Source organism: Hirundo rustica, chromosome 4 (genome assembly GCF_015227805.2).
Source record: "Hirundo rustica isolate bHirRus1 chromosome 4, bHirRus1.pri.v3, whole genome shotgun sequence".
NCBI classification, from domain to species: Eukaryota; Metazoa; Chordata; class Aves; order Passeriformes; family Hirundinidae; genus Hirundo; species Hirundo rustica.
Genome location: NC_053453.1, coordinates 5,765,425 through 5,784,955, shown reverse-complemented (window position 1 = coordinate 5,784,955; position 19,531 = coordinate 5,765,425). Strand labels below are relative to the sequence as shown.

The 19,531-nt window shown below is 42.7% G+C and overlaps 1 protein-coding gene across 1 annotated transcript; it reads right to left on the bottom strand.

The window, feature by feature from the left end:
* Positions 1-568: 568 nt before the first annotated feature.
* Positions 569-19,260, bottom strand: DHTKD1 (dehydrogenase E1 and transketolase domain containing 1). The gene is made up of 17 exons (XM_040061725.2): positions 19,101-19,260; positions 17,171-17,326; positions 16,476-16,687; positions 14,644-14,838; positions 14,077-14,346; positions 11,043-11,214; positions 9,318-9,516; positions 8,177-8,489; positions 7,033-7,117; positions 6,301-6,440; positions 5,779-5,929; positions 4,744-4,850; positions 4,322-4,486; positions 3,858-3,940; positions 2,171-2,340; positions 1,564-1,649; positions 569-1,122 (listed from the first exon to the last, which is right to left on the bottom strand). The coding sequence occupies exons 1-17, from the start codon at positions 19,258-19,260 to the stop codon at positions 1,021-1,023; spliced, it is 2,766 nt and encodes a 921-aa protein (XP_039917659.1). The 3' UTR covers positions 569-1,020.
* Between the last annotated feature and the right edge of the window lie 271 nt (positions 19,261-19,531).

Below are 19,531 nucleotides of genomic sequence, written 5' to 3'. Positions count from 1 at the left end.
CTCAAGTGAATGGACTTGATCTTGCATCTGATCTGCTTTTTCTCACCTACCACAACTTTCCACCTGCAAGATCTGGTTAAATCCCACTTGTTTCTTTTCAGAAAAGTCTCTGGCTCACAGTGAATTTGGATTACTTGCACACGTAATTGAAAAGAGCAAGGAGGTGCCAACTCCACCATGAAACCAGGAAAGGAAAAATGCTGGGACAAATCCTGTGGTGGTGGGAATGTTGCTGTGGGGCAGTCAACACTGGGGTCAGCCTGGGATGCCTGTCTTCCCTTTGGCTTCATTATTCTCCCCCTTAATCTTAATGTTTTGGTCCTTTATCCTTTGTTTCCCAATAAAGACTGATTTCTTTCCTTTTTCCAGATGACAGCTATGCTGAAACCATCCCTTGGAATTTGTCTCCCTCTGGGTGAGAAAAACAGTGGTACCTGAAGCCTTCAGGAGCCATCCTGTGTGGTCCCAATGGGACTCCTGCTTTAACAACTCACACACTGAGAAGAGCACCACCAGCCACAACAGACTGCATTCCTGGCCCTCAAGAAAAAAGAGATAATCCACAACATTCTGCTATAGAAATGGCTCATTCCCAGACATGGGGAAGCATTTATTTGCTCAAGCAGTACTAACACTTCAGTGGAAACAGAAGAAACAGAACCTGTTTCCACACATGCACCATCCCAAGAAACTGTCAAGTGCAAATAAGCAGCAAGATACAAGGTATTCCACAGTCACCTCACCAATCTGTCCCCTGGACTGGATTTTTAACTTTATAAAGACATTTAGTAGAAAATTGTGTAAGAGGACAAGAAGTATCAGGAGTAACAGGCACTTGTTATTGTTAGGTATTCCCCAACATGAAAAAATTGCTTCATGATTACCAAACTTATTCCACCTTTTTTTTTTTTTTTTTTTCCCATTTTGAAGAACTATGAGTCTTCAGGATCTGGCTTTTGTTCTTCACAAGAGGAGGCACTAAACATGACTGACATCAGGAGCAGTCCATCCATTGAAAACTCAGATGAAGGTATGGGTCAGAACATCTTCCTGCTGCTTGTTGTGGAGGGTTCCAATGCCAACTGCTGGGGCTGGTAGAGGAGGTCTGCTCACAAGACGGAGCTGAAATTTGAGTTGTGGGGAAATGATTAATGAAGGACAGAAACACACCTCGAGGTCCTGATGCCACAGTGATATCTGCTGTCAGATAACTGGGCAGTCCCAGCTGGAAGTAATGCAGGAAATTATCCCACATCTCCCTAAGACCATGGCTCCAAGGATAGTGCATGATCTGGCAGAACAAATGGCACTTATGCATTCTCCTCCTACTCTTCTCCCTGGGATCTTTCATTATCTTGTCTGCTTTGGCAGAATACCATGTAAAATAAAGCTCCAGTCCTGCTCTCCATCAGTGGCGCTTATAAAGAGCAGAAGTAGATGAAATTAGAACACACATTTGGTTTAGGCATCAGGATTAGGTTTTTGTTGTAAGCACCATAGAATTTTGCATTCAAGAACTTCAAACTTCATTTTGAAAACTAAAACACCCTGGGGACATCTTACCTTAAGCCCCACCTGCTTTTCAAACCGTGGAGACACAAAGGACCATGGACCCATGTTCTGTGGTTCCTCCTGACTCCAGATGAAGACTAAAGGAAGGACAAGTGTACATAACAAACATACACATTTATCTTTTCAGCAGATAAAGAAAAACTTTTTTTTTTTTTTCTGTAGCACCTCTGTTTTTTTTTTTTGTCTTGCCATTACCTTTGAAATGAAGGCATGCCAGACTCAATTCCCTTGCAAGTTGTAACTGAATTCAAACCCAAAGTATGTCCAACATTAGGGTATACTGTGTGTATATTCTGCTTTTCTACTGTTGTTTTCAAAAGCTACTAAAAGGACTGAACTGCAAAGACCAATACAAAAAATATCTCAAATGGTTTACTCTGATTTTCAGTGCTGCTTCTTGGAAGCTAACAATAGAAAAGAATTCTTTTAACACAAGTGATAAACACTTCTGAAACATCCTACTTCAGAAACACTTGGATGTATGAGGAGGAGAACAAAGAAGAAAAAGCCACTACAGCTCTTCATCTTAAAAGGTAAGCAACAGATTTAGTTCAGTTCCTCAAAGAGACTAGAAACATAAGGTAGAAGCCTGGCTGACCTTTTGCACGGCTGTATTTGCTCAACTCTTGCTGTAGAGCTTCCAGGGGGAAAGGACAGAGCTCTTCAAGTCTCAGAATAGCTGTGCTGCGCTGCTTCTCTCCCAGGGTTTCTCTTTGCTTCACCAGAGCATAGTAATGCTTCCCAGAACACAGCACCACTTGGGTGACACTAAAAAAATAAAAAAAGAATGTTTCCAAGTTTAGTGTTTCACAGAAATTTGATGCAGAATAGCTTCACACTTCCAACCAAAAAATACCAGTCAAACTTCAAAGACAACTTCATAAAGCTAAACTGCTTGCCTAGACCATTTTTTCTCTTCTTTACCTTCCTTTCCCTCCAACATTTGGCAAACTAACCTTTGAGCACAGTATGCCAGAGGTCCTGTTTCTTCAGTAATTGAGAAAGTTACCTTACAATGGAATTAATCTCTCTTAGCTTTGACTATTAAAAATTAAACTCCCAGTCAAAACTAGTCATCTCTGCACTCTCTGTAGAAAATAAACCAGAGGGAGAGAAGTCCCTCCAGAGGACAATTCCCTGCCATGCCAAAGCAGGAAAGACACCACACCCTCCTGCAATCACAGAGGTCTTGGCTGCCTAATCTTACTGGAAAAAGCAACAAGATAAACTACACCCTTTGTGCCTCACCATCCCACTTAAAAAACCAAAGATGCTAAGGTACTTCCAGCCCTTTGATTAGAGGTCAGGAAGTGGAGAAAAAGGAGACTCAGACTTAGGGCAAGGAGCAGATAAGGGGAAAAAAAAATTAAGGCTGAATTGGTCGTTGTGAATAGGATTCACTGTGATATCTGAAGGGAGAGAGATGTACTCACACTTTATTATTGCCCCACCTCATCAGCTCAGGCATTCCAGCCCCAGAACAAAAATTCTGGATTCAGTTTTGGGCCACTCATGACAAGAAAGACATTGAGGTGCTGGAGCCTGTCCAGAGAAGGGGACAGAGCTGGTGAAGGGGCTGGAGCACAAGTCCTGTGAGAGGCAGCTGAGGGAGCTGGGGGGCTCAGCCTGGAGAAAAGGAGACTCAGCAGGTGCCTTTTCACTCTCCACAACTCCCTGACAGGTTGTAGCCAGGTGGGAGCTCATCTCCTCTCAGGCGACACACAACAGGACCAGAGGAAACAGCTTCACGTTGCATCAGAGGAGGTTTAGATTGGATGTTAGGAACAATTTCTTCACTGAAAGGGTCAAGCACTCACACAGGCCTCCCAGGGCAGTGGTGGAGTCACTATCCTGGAGGTATTTAAATGTCTAGATGTGACACTTGGGACATGGTTTAGTGGTGGACTTGGCAGTGCTGGGCTAAGATTGGACTTGATGATCTTAAGGGTCTTTTCCAACCTAAACAAATCTATGATTCTACAATTTCATGTCACAGCTGCTCCAGTGACTGTCAGCTAATGGACATAGTGCAGAATAGGACCCATCAGTCACAAACTCCCTGTGAGGCCAAGGAGTGACAGCCTAAATACTTCACTGTTTTGCAGACACACGTGCTAACTACCAAGAATTAGCAGAGGAAAAGGAGAGGAAGTAAAACTAACCACAGTCACCCACCATAAAACATTTTCCCCTCAAAGCTGCCTCTTTCATATCACCTCAAATTTGAGCTGTTGGGTAGGAGAAAGGGACAGGACATCTCTTCTCTACTAAGAAAGCAGAGCTACCTTTTAGGATCTACGGAGGAGTCACCAATGACAGGCTTGAATGTTGTCCCTGGGGCCATTTCTTCAAAACTTGATACAGCAGCCTACATGGAGGAAGAGTTCTAAGTTACCAAATCTCGCTGCTTTTCCCTCAGGCCAGAGTCAGAAAGAATACTGAGACAGAGTTTTGGTAAGCACAGAATACAGTCTTCCCTCTCCCTCATCTTCCTATTCCCAGTGAAAAGTGGAAGGATAAGCTTCCCAAGAACACCATCATGCCAGGAATGAACCCTACTTCTAGGTCACCTCCACCCAGCTGTAATCCTTAATGTATTTGCCCCAAACAAGCAAAATTCCATTGATTTGACCCCAAAACAGCAATCAGAGAACACAGAGGAAAAAGAGGGGAAGAGAACATAAAAGAGGATAAAGAGTAAAAGAAAAAAAAAAAAGAAAAAAAAGAGGAAGAACGTTTTTCAGCTTACTGGAAGCCTGAGTAACACTTTGGGGGAAGCAACAATGAGAGGTTTCCTGAAGTTTCGGACCATTTGCCGCCGGAGTAAATGGAAATACTGTGCTGGGGTGGTGGGATGCACAACTGACATGTTGACCTGGTCGCCATCAACTCCCTCCTCTGAGCTGTCACACATCTGTACAGGGGGAACACAGCAATTCTTTGTCAAAAGCAAGCAGTGAGACCAATATGCAAGAAAGAATCCAGGCACACGAGGCACACTGACCTGTACGGGAACAGTAAATAACCTAATTCAAGAGAGGAACAACTTCAGAGAAGAAATTGGTTTAGCATTTAACTGTTTGCCTGCTTTGAGCACACTGCAGCACAGCTCCCAGAGCAGTGCCTGCCAGTGCTGTGCTGGGGATGTGACCCTGGGAGGGCGGTGGGTACCTGTAAGAACCGTTCCATCCGGCAGGACGAGTGCTCAGGGCCTGCACCATCGTAGCCATGGGGAAGAAGAATTACTATCCCACTCTGCAGAAGCCACTTAGCCTCACCTAGAAACACAGAATGAGGAGGATGATTTCCACAGAACATGAAGCCAGAGAACACATTACTTTGCACAAACTACTCAGGAAAAGAATAGCCAATTTCCACATCATTAAATACAAGCCTGAAACGTGCTGCTGGCATTTTGCCCTGAGGTTCATTACAGTGAAATAACACATGTAAGGTGATCTGAAGTTTCTGAAATTGTCAGGTAGCTCTGGATTCCCAGAAGACTTAAGTCTCCACATGGAGCACATGACACAGTGAAATTTTAAAACTTCATCTCTGCAGGTGTGATCCCAGCATTATCCTGTGAGCCAGTCCTGATTAAATCAGAAATGCTCGTTCCTTTGAGCTCTGCCAAACCTCCGGCACTACACAAGAGATTACAGTTAAATCCAGAAGGTAATTCCTCCCAGCTTCAAATACATGTGGGTGGGATAAGAGGGCCTCTGAATTTCCATCTATCACTACAGAGGTTTTATATCTGAGCACTCAGAAAACACGTTAGAAACAAACTTGGTAAGGTGTTGTTGTGGGTTTTTTTGTTTTTTTCTTTTAAATAATCACTATTTTCTTTCTCTATTGCTTCAAGAATTTTTCAGATGCTTCATGAAGGAGAGGTACAACCTATAAAGCTATCAACCATATATACACACATAAAATACATATGGAGGAAGAAAAGCCATTATTATAATTAATTGTCCTTTTGTAATGACTGTACTCTGCCAAGGAGTCTTTCATTTTAGATGTACTATCTTCAAAATAAGCTGCACAGAAGTCAGGACTTCACAGGTCCTGCTCATAGGGCTCCTCTAGAAAACAGAATTCTTTGCACAACATGTTGCCTTTTTACTTGAAAGAGGAAGGATTTTCTAAAAATGTGCGTAATACAAATCATTTATTCTTAAATATATTAGCTCCTTGTACACTCACCTCCAGAGATGAAAGTGTCAAATATTATCTGGGCTCCATTAAAGAAGTCTCCAAATTGAGCTTCCCAAATCGGCAGTAACTTAGGGCTCTCAATACTCATTCCATATTCAAAACCAAGCACAGCTTCTTCAGACAAGGGACTGTTACTCACCTGACAAAAGGAAATTGTCGAGAGGGGTGGATAAGAAAGAAGACAGCAAGGGTTAAGAAGCATTGGAACCAAGCAATCAGTGCTGGGGACACACACTCCTAAAGGCAATTGCTAGGCACTTCTGTTTTGCTTTTGAATGAAGGCACTGAAGTGGAATACAATAATATTTGATATCTCAAGGAAAAGCAAACCCCCTTGCTAAAGTTGTAATTTGTAACAAAAAATAATAGGGATTCCCTGACAGTTTTTATGTCCCTGTATCTGGGGTTTGCCAGAACATACACTATGCCTACAAATGTCTCAGCAGCTTTAAAAAGTGCATTGTTTCGGCACACTTTGAAGAAGGTGGTCTTGTGGGCCACAGAACCTACCTCTAGGAAACCCTTCTGGTCTGGGGACATGTGATTCAGAGGAATGTAGGTATCATCTGTCTCTTGGCAAACCAACATGGCATGTCGTTGGCTGAAGGTTCCTCTGCCAACATCTTGTCCACTCAGCCTGATATTAAACCCTTGCCAAACAATAAACACAACGCCAGATCAGCAAATTATGTAAAAAGAGAACATGCAGGAAATAATTCTATCTCTTGTTATATCTCTTTCTGGATTTCCCCTCATCAGCAACATCAAATCTGAGATGCAATTCTTAACCAGCAACAGCTCCAACTCTCAAGCACACAGATGCTCTGACACTATTTTGGGTAAAATGGTTCAATTTACTGAAGCAAACTGCAAAAATAAAGTGCATTCTGTATCATATGTAAATGGAGATTTGAATTCAGGCTAGGGAGGAGGGAGAAGAAATAGTAGCATAAAGCATGCAAAGTACTTGGGAGCTCCACTGATGTCAGCTGCATTCTCATGTGCTTAGCTCTATGCACAAATGTTTTTGGGGAGTGAGAGGGAGCTACAGTTCTTTGAAGATATTTAAGACTCATATTAGAAACACATAGGATTCATATTTATCTTCTCTTAGACCATGCAAATTGTCAAATTTATACAACGCAGCAATCTTTTTACTTAAAAGATTACTAAGAAATCTAGTGTTATCTTTTATAGACAATAAAACAAAAAATTTACTGTCTGCTTCTAGTTGCCTCTTACCTTGGCTCAGCAGAGAACCAAATGCTAAAGTTTCAGCTGTTGCCCAGTCCAGCTTTTTTCCTTCCTCCATTTTTTGAACTCTTGACTAAGCAAATAAAGAACAAGAAAAATTACTATTTTGCCTTTTTTCATCTGCAGCTCTTTTGCAGGCACAGACTAATATTAGAAGCTAAGAAAAAAACAGCACACTATGGAGAGAAATGCTATATTCCTGCAACCAGCTTAGGCTGGATTGGAATATAGAGTTATTTCAGCACATCCTGAAGAAGGTTACCTGACAACCACAGAACCATAGGTGTTCCACATGTTCACCTCCCAGTCAACAAACTGATTAATTAATCCTAGTCTGAAAATATTGAAATCTTAGCACAGCACAGATTGTAGTTCTGATAGACTTCTGATCTGTCTGGTTAGCAGTGATGAAAGATCCAGGTGTAAGTATTTCAGTCTCCAGAACTCTTCCCTGTTCTGGCCTGCAAAACTGCAGGCAAACGATCAAACAGAGCTGTGGAGCTCTTGCCTTGGGCTGGGAAGACAAAAACATCAGTCTTTTGAAATACTCAACCCACAGCCTCTCTCTGGCTGCCAAGCAGACACCTGCACACACTCATCATCAAAGGGGGAACATTCACAAACCCCAAACCAATCCAAACCAAACACCAACTTAGGAGCTATCAAACCCTGACTGTCAAACTTGGCCACATGTTGTCTAGAGTTTATATATATAGGTCATAAAACACTCACTGCTGGCTTTAGAAACTGTGTACACTATTGCCAGGTTCCTGAGTCATTCCTTCACAAAGCAGTCATTCTAATTACCAGCTATATAAGTGTTAATAAGTGATCACAATAGTTTCTATTTATAAGAATAATAAATTGTACTTTTTATAAGCTTTTTTCTTCATCACAATAAAATACTGTTGAAGTAACAAACCAAAGTACATGGTCATACCTGGGGGAAGAAGTCTTTCTTCAAAATTGGAGGAAAAATGGCATCATCTCAGCCTTGAAACAGGGTGAGCTGTTTTCCCTAGAGAACACCATGCTGTTCTCTAACCGGCAAGCCTGCTGCGCTTAGACTTTTTCCTGTAACGGGCTGTGCCTTTGAGCCACGGGATCAGAAGTATCAGGATGCTCTACTCACCTGTGCATAGGTCTTCAGGAGATGGCTGTGCATCTGGAGCTCTTCGGGCACCTCCACAGACTTGACTCCAATGAACTGCAGGAGAGGCACAGGCATCCCTGTGTCCCAGGTGGTGATTTTGGCAGAAGGCTCCACGAAGCCTTTCCAGTGAGCCTGCAGGTTGGTGGGAGGTGGGTTGTACGAAGTCATGTTGGCGAGGTGATCGTTCAGCTTAGAATAGCACGCGGTCTTGATGTCAGACACTTCAGCCTCCGTCATGAGCCCAGCAGCCGTGAGGTGTTCCGCGTACGTGTCCGGGATGCTCTTACGGGATCTGCCAGCGAGGGAATCAAACCACACAGATACTAAGCCTAAAAACAGCGTCCCAGGAGAACAAGGAAATACCACCTTACTACTGTAGGTACCATGGAAAACTCATCTAAACCGTGTTCTGGTGCATGATACCTATTTGCATGAAGTTCACTTTCCTGGCATTTTCAGAAAAATAACGGTTCCCTTAGAGATGTGTTTTATAGTCCTTTATTAAAAAAGTAAAATATAAAAAGTGCTATAGTTGGCAGTTACAGGTTAAAACAAGTCAAAACCCCCTCTGTGCTTCCATGCGTATTTTCTTCAGAGAAATTCACAGTAGGATTTCCACATTAAGGAGAATCAAGGCAACCATTCCATAAATGCTTCACCTAAAATACCAGAATTCACTGGCAAGTGAATTTTTACGTGTTTTTCTTCGGGGATAAGGATGGAATCTGAATAGATTTAAATGCTTATAAAGATGAGTCCCCACTGGAAGCAGAAGGACCAGGCAGACAAGACAAACATCACGCTGGCTTCCTGCCCATTCTCCCACATCATGCACGCTCCCCCTTGCACACAGAAGGCAAGTTTGCCCTCTGATTACCAGTGGTCACGAATTTGAAATCCAAGAGCTACGTCCAAGATAGTTCTCCAAAAAGCACCAAGCCACACATTCAAGAGCCAACAGTAATGATTGCTCATTAACATCTTATTATCAGACTCACACTGTAGTAAAGGGCTGCTGACAATGTATCTGCACCTCACATAACAACCTGTGGATATGTCAAAGGATCTCACATAGAAGCTTCTGTTCCAGCAGCAAGACTTCAGGCGCTGCAACCCTCACCTGATGATTTTGTACATGCTGGGGTTGGTGAAGAAGGGCTCATCAAGCTCATTGTGGCCCCACTGCCTGTAGCACAGCAAGTCCACAATGACATCCCTGCGGAACTGGCGCTGGTACTCCACGGCCAGTCGTGTGGCACGGACAACTTCCTCAGGATCGTCCCCATTCACATGGATAACTGCACATCCAATGATTTTACCTGCCCAGGGATTCAAAACACAGCAGCAATCACAACCAACCCCTTCCAAAGAAAGACACACTCCTGCTCTGCTGAAACTACAGACAACCAAGGTGAAGTAAGTATAATAAAAACTAATCAAAAAAAGATGTTCTTAGTGATGAGAGCCGGGGTAAGGAGAGAAGTCTTGCCTGAGAGAACATTCATTTAGCCTAGCCCATTGTATTTGCCAGTCTGAGCACAACTTCTTTACAAGTACTTTGTTCCCAGAGGACTTTTTATACACAGTTTGTGTCATATTAATCTGGTAGTGTACAGGAACTGGGAGAGAACTACTTGATTGCTTCTCTTTCAAACAGAAATTGAATTTTATTTCCTTCTAATCCTAAGCTATCACTACTATGAATTCATACAGGCCAAAAGCAACTTTCGCCCTTATTAGAAGAGAGTATCATTCTGTCCACTGCTCCTCCAGGCAGAAAAATCTCTTCATTAAAGAGAACACCGTAAAATTTCAGTATCTTTACACCTTTTCCTGTACGACAATTTGGCTGCAATCAATAGTGCTCCTTTTGTACTTTATCTGTCCAAATTTTGGGAAACTAAGATACTTCAGCCATTCCTGGCTAGTGTCAAGTTTCCCTCCCTTGCAAAATACCAAAGCTCAGCTTTATAACAGCCCCTCCTCACTGACAGGTAAGAAGAAAGGAAAACTAAGGATGGAAGCAAAAATACCCAAAAAACCCAAACAAAAACAATCCATAACACAAAACCAGCCCAGAGAAAACAGTAATAACATAAGCTATCTACCTTAGCAGATTTAATCAATCTACTTGATTGGTTTGATGAAACCATAAGACAAAGACTTGATGTTAGGTCAAAAGCATACAAAAGCATATTTTTACTTACAGGAGACATATTCAAGATAACTACTATGTCTCTGATCTTACTGATAACACATCTGTTTATCACTAAGAAAGATCAGTCCAAAACAAAGCTTCTAGTTCAGGCATAGAAAGGTCTTGAGCTTCATCTTCAAACTGAAATCTTGACACATGACAACAAACAAAACAGCAAAAATGGAGGAGTACCTGACCTAAAAATCTTGCTCAGAAAACACACTGGGATGATTTTTATGAAATTTAGCAAGATATATTTAAAATAAAGCTGTTATATACTCTATTGCAATACCTTTTTAAAAGCTGTCAATAATATGACAGAAACTGAGTTAAAAAGACTTCACAGAAATCCTGCAATTATTTTATCACATCCTGTAAAAATATGACATGATTTTCCCTTGATGTTTAGTCTTTGCCATAAAGCAGATAGGGGAGGGCATATTTTTAGCATCTGAATTGTTGCTAGTAGGAGGGAATAATAATAATAATAATTTTAATTCCTACTCTACCATGAAACTGGAGTTATAATAATCTCTCCCTAGAGCTGACAGGCAGTTGCTATAAAAAGTCCATTGCACAGCTTACACTGGAGTTAAAAATCCTTTCTGACACAACAGGCAATCTTCTCTGTGATTCAACCCTACCTACCAATGTCACTGCAGTACAGAGATGACCTTCCTCGCTCTGGAGGAGTGGTATAGCCCAGCTGGTTATTAACAATCAAATGGATGCTCCCACCAACTCTGAAATGTGGTAGATTAGAGAGGGTCAGTGTTTCAGGAACAATCCCTTGCCCAGAGAAAGCAGCATCGCCATGAACCTACATCAGGGAAGAAGATGGAAAAGTCTCATTAGGAAACATTGGAGAAACAGCAAAATCAAAACCGTAACTCATTAAATAAGACCTTCTAAATTGGGTACATGGAACAGATACACTTCCAGTTGGACCCACTTCTCAATCCCTGTCAGAATACTGTTTCCATGACTTGAGAGTTTGTGTAGCCTCATCACTAACAAAAGGTCATAGCAGCCAATGTATGTACATGAATGCCTGATGTAATCCCTACCTAGAACTGACCTATAATCTCTTAAAACTGACCCACCAGCATCCAGGTGACTGCAAGTTTCCTGGCTATGGCAGAGCTGCAGCAGTCAGAGGCAAACCACTGACCTCAGAACAAAGGGAGCCACTCAGCACAGCAGACACTACAACTTTGCTGAGGCTGAATTCTGGTGAACTGGGACTTATGCCCATTTCCACCTTACCAAACAGACAAGAACTGAAAAATAAGTGGAAAATTAACCAAATGGAAGCACTCAAAAACAAAGAAAAACTCTAGAAGGAAATAAAACATAAGTTCTTAGTTACATTTCAGAATAGCAATAGCAAATAAATGTTGCAAATAAAAAAATAGATCAGAAGGGGAAGAGAGAATACTGTGATAGCCAACCCAGGTTTCCAAAAAAGGCCAGAGGTACTGAATATCATCTAACATTTCAGTGTTGTGAAATTGGAGATAGTTCTCCATTGATGAATATGACCACAGCATCCTCAGAATGCACACTCGATCATCTGCATATCAAAGTCACTGTGCAGACTGATGTACTTCCCTATTGAAGCCAGGTGACAATTCTACTTTCTAGCTATGGAACAGTGGCTTCAAGCCTTAAGAGACTTCTGCAAGTACACTAAGATAACAGAGATGCAATCAGCCATGGAAACGGCAGAACTAGGTTTTATACCATTCAAATACAGATATTTTTAAAGAGGTATCACAGCAAAACAAAGGTAACTACTGCAAGAGAGACAAGCCAGCATCTCCAGTCTATCCCTCACCATGCTACACTTGTTCCTGAAGTGTTGCATTTTCACTTTTCCCTCCTGGTTTCTTCTGCTGCCTAAGAAGGCTACAGATCTTGCTGACAGCATTTGAGTGAAGACCCTAAAACATCTGAGAAAACTGTATGGCCTTTAGCACATCCCAAAGCATTAAAGACTAAAGACAGTGTGACTACCCAACTACACAAGACTGTCCATATGCATCTCAAACCCCAGAGGATTCAATTCCTGTGGTGCAGGTAGGATTTTACTCATTCTACCAAAAAGAGGGTGACAGTTTTCGCTAGGGCACATTTTTCTTTGGGCTGCATTAGCAAAAAGCTAAAAAAAAGGTCATCATCAAGTTTAATTCACAAAATGGTGACCTTGAGGGTAGAATTTATTTCTGGGAGATCTTACCCTCAGATTTCATTTCAAATCATAAATATCAGTAGTTGCCTGATGTCCAGGAAGTGAAGCTATGTGAGAAGGTGAAAAATAAACCACTCTTCAGCAGAGATGGACAATTAAATACTGCAGAGATGTCCATGGTAGTTAACCAACAAGAGTTTTATAAATTCTGAGCACACTGAAGTTCCAGAAAAGAAGACCTTCAGACCCTGGACAGTGAAGCTCACCACTGACAATGCACCTTAACTGATCTTTACTCATTCTCCCCTCAGGCTCTGGTACTGAGGCTTGTGGAATAAGAGAAAAAATGCCAGTATAAACCTCAATTCAGAGTTCACTTATATTTCTCAAGAGAAAGCACTGTAAAACCAGCAAGTTCAAAGACAAACGCCCAAACCGAGATTCTAAAACACAAGGTGCCTGCTTTCATCACTTTCTTACTAACATGGAGGTGCTTAGCACAGAATCAAATGTTTCTCCTCACTGCTATGCAATCCTCCTCACAAACCCTAAGGAGTGAAATTTTTCTTGGATAGGGAGGGTCCAGTTATCCTAAAGAATCTTTATTTAAAGAGTTATAGTACTTTCATTACCTTATGAGAAAGAAACAACAGTATCTTCTCAAACTAAGACATAACTGCACTGAAAGATGGAGACTGGGCAGCAAAAGTTGACTGCACTTCAAGCTCTAAAGACTTTTTTTAGATAAAAAACTAAGAACCCAAACTTGCCCAGAACATTTGGTATTCTCATGTCTTCTTTTTCACAATATCTGCACCCTTCCAGAAGAAAGCAAAACATTTTTTAACTGAAATACATTTTCACTCCTACATGTAACTTCCCCTATATTTGTTATACTTTACAGAACATTTCTGCCCACCTTGTTTTTACTCCTGGCTTTAAAATGTTAAGAGTTCAACTCACTTGTTTTTCCAAGTTAAAGTCAATGCAAGAGAAGAAAATTTATCAAGGAACTATTTAGGATTGCTTTTACAGCTATAGAATTCAGTTCAAGGAGTAAAAAACTAATTCCAGCAGAGTCTACAACAGTACCATGAAAAAATTACAAAATTCTAAATCCTCCTGAACGTTTTGCAGCCTTGTTGACAGCTCTTCTCCAAACCCAGTAATTTGAAAGAAGGTTTCCAGTGGCAGTTTAAATGCAAAAGTGAGGAAAGGCACACACGGCTCTCAATGCAGAATATTATTAAAATAAAGGGAGGTATCAGAATCAGTTATTGAGAAATCTTTGAAGTGCAATTATTTAAATGCCAGCACATCACAAATGTCACCTGGAAATCTTTCCTAACCTCCTCTTTCCCCATAAAGAAGATCTCAGTTCTTGACATCATACATTAACTCAGTTTTGTTTGCTATTTCTAAGTACATCCCTGTTCACACTCCAGTCTAGCAAGTCTGACAAATATAAATTACAATAAGTGAGCAAAATACCTGCAGGCAAATAACTTTGTCCCCAGGCTGTGCAGAACTCTCTGGGGAGTAATCGCCTTCGAGTAGAGTCTGTTGCCTGGCTCGTGTCTTGCCCACAGCCACTGGGTTGATGGCTTCTAAGTGTGAGGGGTTGGGGAGCAAGGTGACATGCACAGGTCTGTGGGAGCCAAAGTCCAGATCTACAGAAGATGTCAGGTGGGAGAGAACGTCCCCAATGGCTGCTGAATTCTCTGGAAACTCACTCAAACCACGCATCTTGCGGAACATGAGCTGCGTGGAAACAGATTTGGTTAAAACCCTTTTCTGATTCACTGACATGTTGAAAGAAAAACACTCTCCCACTCCTGAAACTGCAAGGATGCTTCTAAGTAACAGCACATAAAACCTTTCATTAGAGCTCTTTTAACAGTCTCCTGCAGACAGTTCACTGAAGCGTTGATAGGAAGGGAGAACACTCTCACACAGGTAACGTTTTATTGCTCCAGCATTTACAACGTGGCTAACTTTTGGAGGTTTATTTTACTGCAAATAAACTGGGCACTGCCCATGAGATTATAAATCTCTTACCTCAGGAGGAAGCTGGAGCAAGCCAGCGAGCAGATTCAGCCTTCCCCGGTGAGGCATTCCAATGATGATATCCGTGACCCCGCTGTAGGCACACATCTTGAACAGCTCATGGAAGAAGCCCATCATGCTCTCTGCTCCTTCACCACCATATCGCTTCACCGTGGCAAACTTGGTGGCCAGGAAGTGATCAAACTCCTATTGAAAACAGGACAACTTCAGTATTAGGCTATTTTAGGCAGCAGCCTTCTGTTTATAAAATTGAAATAGAATTTATGTTTATACCCTTGAGACATATAAATCTAAACATACCCCTGGAAAGTCTCAGCTCACTCTCCATCCATGCAGTCTGAGACCAGGAGCTATGACAACTACAAAAAATCAGCTCTTATCTCCTCCTAAGCAGAAAAATGTTGCATTGAGGACCAAACTTTCTCTGTCTCACATAGAAGGTGCTTCAAGAAGAACTGTAACACCAGATGAATTTACATATTCCTTGGAGTTTACTTGTTTTAAGTGGAAATTTAGGAATGGTGTTCTTTTACAGTATAAACCAGTGCTAGCAAAGCAGACTTTCATTTGATTTACATTAGGCACAGTCCTTATTATATAGGTAGAATGCTTGAGAGAAGAAAAAGAAATGTATCTGTATTTACTTCATTTTCTTCTCACTTCACCTCATTCACCTCCTCCTAAAAAGCTCTAATAAGTAACCAAGTTTTGGAAGCATTGTAAATTTTTTTTGGTTTTGCAACTGAAGACTAGAAACTAGAAGACTAGAAGACTAGAAACTAAACGAAGTGTCTAACTGAGAAGACTAAGCCACACCCAAAGATCTGAGTTAATTACTAGTTAACTCAGTTAACTACTAGGAATAACATACACAAAAGTAATCCCATATAAAAGCAGGTTTTTTTCTGTCAGGGCTAAATTCTATACTCTTTGTATAGTTCTGGTCATACTGAAATTAAAGTAGAGCACATCATAGTCCCAGTATCAACCTCCTATGTCACCATCAAATTCCTCTAACTGCCAAAGAGGAGACAAAAAGTACAAAGTGGGCCATATACTTCCATTTAGTCATTGGTAAATATTACATTTAACACTCCTTCCACTTGGAAAACTGGAAACAGGGACACCTTCACTCTTCTACCTTTCCAACCTTCACAGATCCTGCTCTTCTACCTTTCAATCCTTCGGGATAACATGGGAAGAAAAGGGGAAAAAAAATTAAAACTTTTCACAGTACAGAAGAATTGGAATAAATTTTCTCTATACATTTCAAAAGTGCATAAATATTTCACTTCCTTATAGAAGGCACTGAACAAAGGTTCCTTGCTGAAAAGCACAATATCTGCCAGTGCTTTATGATAACACCTCAGCCCAACTCTGATTTGTTCCTCCAAAACCCTGAGAGACAGCATACTTTAAGGACAGTAAAACAGATCAGCATGAGGGTGAGAGGAAAACACAGAACAGCTGTGCCAGAGCACAAGATTTCACAGAGCTCTGCTCAACATTGTGCTCCCATCAGAAACATTTAATATGAGCTGTCAGACCATTAATCTAAGAGTATCTTACTTTTGAAGACTGATTATTCATGGGTTTATAACATCATTATTTCAGAAATGGCTGGTAAGTAAATTCAGCCACAAACTCCAATGAGATTCCTGCATTGCACTGCTTTAGGCAAAAGCTTTGTACTTCCTCCTGCACACTGTCAAAGCTTTTGAGGACGGTGATTGTTCTTTTTCTGCATGAATCATGTCCAGAACAGTAAAGGATCCATGACAGACTCCATGACTATTGCAATCCAGTAACAGGGAACAAAGTACCTGGGACTCCAGCATCAGTTTGCACAAGTGCTTTTTCTCTTCAGGTGTAAATGCTTCTTGCTTTAGCTCTTCAAATCTTTTAGCAAACCATTCTCTCTCCTCCAAAGTTGGAAGCTGGCTTGTTTCTATGGAAATGTGCCCGCAGTATATATGGTCAAGATAAGCCATCACATCCTCTACAGAAGCCTCTTCTTTTCCCATGTTTAAAAGTCCTGGTGGGAAATAAATGTTATTAGTCACTTTGGGGGAGGAGGAGGAAGCACTAAGGTCTGTTTTGAAGAAAATAAAGCAATGAGAGAGACCCTCTCTCCTTTGTTTAAGGCCAGAGCAAGGCTCTACGAGAGCCAAGAAAAGACAATTCTTGATTTCTGCCCCTGTACTTTCAAACCTTCACTACAGTGTTCAGTATTATGGTGAATCATAGAATGTTACAGTAACACAAGAAATTAATGTTTAACCTCAGTAGCTGTACGAACAAGTACAAATTCTCATGGTTTCTGAAGATTCTAAAAGGCAGCCTCTCACTGTACAATGATTTCTGCAACAGACATATGTACACTGAGGTTGACAATTTTCTGTCCAACGGTTTTCATCACTGACTGAGCCACCACTCAGTGTCTGACTTCCACAGAGGCCACAGCCCCTCAATAAATCACCCATGAACAGAATTTGCTGTGATAAAGCTGTGGACTCACCTGTAGTGACGAGAGAACCCTGAAGAACTTCAGCCAGCTCTTGGATTTCAGGTACCATGTTCATAACAGCTTGGCCGGCAAACAGCGGGTTTATTTTGGCTGCTTTGTGGCCATGTTCAGCATAGGCAGTTATTAAACGAGCAAGAGCGTGGTCAACTAAAACCAAAAAGAAAGCAGAACAGTGTCACACACATGCTCAGATGAAATCCACTTACAGCATCAACACAGGAATGTCTGGCTGCTGGCAACCATCAAGGTTCTGGCTGGAAAGAGCTTTTTTTGTGCAGTTGTTTCTACCTCATTACCCCAAAACAGCTCCCACCAGCAAACTGATAAATCTGCTCCCCCATCCAACTTTCAAGTAAGTACACTCTAGATTTCCCCCACAGTTCCCCTCACAGGTTATGCTCCTGTAAACATATGCAAAGTTACTTCATTTTGCTTTAAATCTCTACAACAGTGGTGAACCAAAACCACTACAAACAGATACGTCCAAGTCAAGATCAGCACATTACACAGTGTATAGCCTTATTTCCTAAACGAACTCAATTCCATCCCTTATTCTTCCTTGTTCCTTGCTGGAATGATAGAAGGATTGGGTCTTAACAATAATTCAGGTCCCATGACATCAAAAAGCAGTCTGTCTGCAGTAGCCAAGAGCATGTGCAGAGCCAAATGTGGTAAAAATTATCGACACGGGCAGAATTTGACCAGCTGAGCGGTCACACACACATTTCTGTCACTGAGCACAGCCACAGACCAGGCTGATAAACTGCAAACAGTAAGACATACTGCAAGCACAACCTGCTACAAATCAATGGCATGAACCAGCTTATAAAGCATTCCTAATGTAGAGGGGTTTTTTCATCCCAGTAAAAACGCAGCACTGACAGTAGTCACGTCTGAAGGCTTTTGTTTTCCAAAACAATGAAATTCTCAGACCATATCACAAGGTTATTTCTCTGACACTTGTAGTTCTATTGCTGACACTCTGCTCCAGCCATTACAATCACACAGTCAGCCCATTCAAAACAGGCCCTTTTCTCTACTGGGTTCTACAACAGAGGGACATAACCCAGACATAAGGGTAACACTGCCCACAATGCTCTCAGCAAGGACTTAAAAAGCAATTTTTAAAATGTTACATAAAAATATGTTAATCATTAACAAGGAGGCTACTTTGTGACTGGCCTCGGTGTCCAGGAGCTACAAGCTGGTTTCACTCCGGCTTCTGAGCAAAGGGTTTAATTCTTACCAGAGTCGCCAGAGTAAAGTTAATGCAAGGACAATACTCCTACCTAGAAGAGTTTCCTGCTTGAAATCACATTTCTGCACTGTAAAACGGAGCTAAAAGCAACACAGGATTGCTACAGGAGAGCGTTACCTTTATTTAATCATGGAATCCTAGAATGTTAAGGGGTTGGAAGGGATTTTATAGACGTCCCGTCCTGACCCCCCTCCCAAGGGCAGGGACACTTCCCACTAAAACCAAGCTGCTCAAAGTTTTATCCCATCTGGCTTTGAACACCATCAGGGTTGGGGCATCCACAACCTCCCGTGACGACCTGTTCGGTGTCTCACTACCTTCAGTTCGGCTAGTTCAAGCACCACGATATAAAAGGAAAGTGACAGGCGCGTAGCAGAGGTACTTCCATGAGCAGCGGAACTGTTCGAGAGCTCACTGCTGAGAGAACTTCAGCACTCGGTGCTCTCAGAGCCGCTTAGAGCCCGTGAAGCGCGGCCGGGCACACCGGGCTCGCAGAGAGCACAGCCAAGAGCTCTCGGAGCGGGTCTGCTCCGCGCTCTGTCCCGCCGGGAGCAACACACGCAGCACCTCAGAGCGCCCGCTCCGAGCCCGGGCCCCGCTCCGGGGCGGCCCCCGCCGCGCTCCCTCTGCCCGGCGCGGCCCCCGGCCCCGGGGGTGTCCGACCTGCTCTGCCGGCGCCGCGCTGCTCCTCCGCCCGCCCTCCCGCCGCCTTCCGCGGTTTGTAGCCGTAGACGCCGCGCTCGGTGCGGTACCAGCGCCTCGGGCCGCCCCGGCAGAGCGCGCAGCGCACGGCCCGAGCCCCCGCCACGGCCGCCATGGCCATGGCCGCGCTGCCCCCGCCGCCGCCACCGCCCCCGGACCCGCCCCAGCCCCGGGGGCGGTGCCCGCAGCGGGGGCCCTCGGGGACTCCGGCAGTGCCGAACGGAACCGGGCGGTTTGCCATGTCGTGGGCGCCAGCGAGGCGATCTGCAGTGTTGTGCCCAGTTCTGGGCTCCTCAGTACACGGGAGACAAGGATCTGCTGCACAGGGTCCAGCGGAGCAACAGAGATGAGGAGGCCTATGGAGCATCTCTCCGGTGAGGAGAGACTGCGGG

What these genes read in the sequence shown, in the direction of transcription:
- DHTKD1 (XM_040061725.2), bottom strand. Translation starts at nt 19,260, where the DNA reads ATGGCCATGGCGGCCGTGGCGGGGGCTCGGGCCGTGCGCTGCGCGCTC. An exon ending in TGCTCCAGCTTCCTCCTGAG is followed by an intron (nt 14,347 to 14,643) that starts GTAAGAGATTTA and finishes GTTTCCACGCAG; the next exon opens with CTCATGTTCCGCAAGATGCG. An exon ending in TCCTGAAGACCTATGCACAG is followed by an intron (nt 7,118 to 8,176) that starts GTGAGTAGAGCA and finishes TTATTTGCTTAG; the next exon opens with TCAAGAGTTCAAAAAATGGA.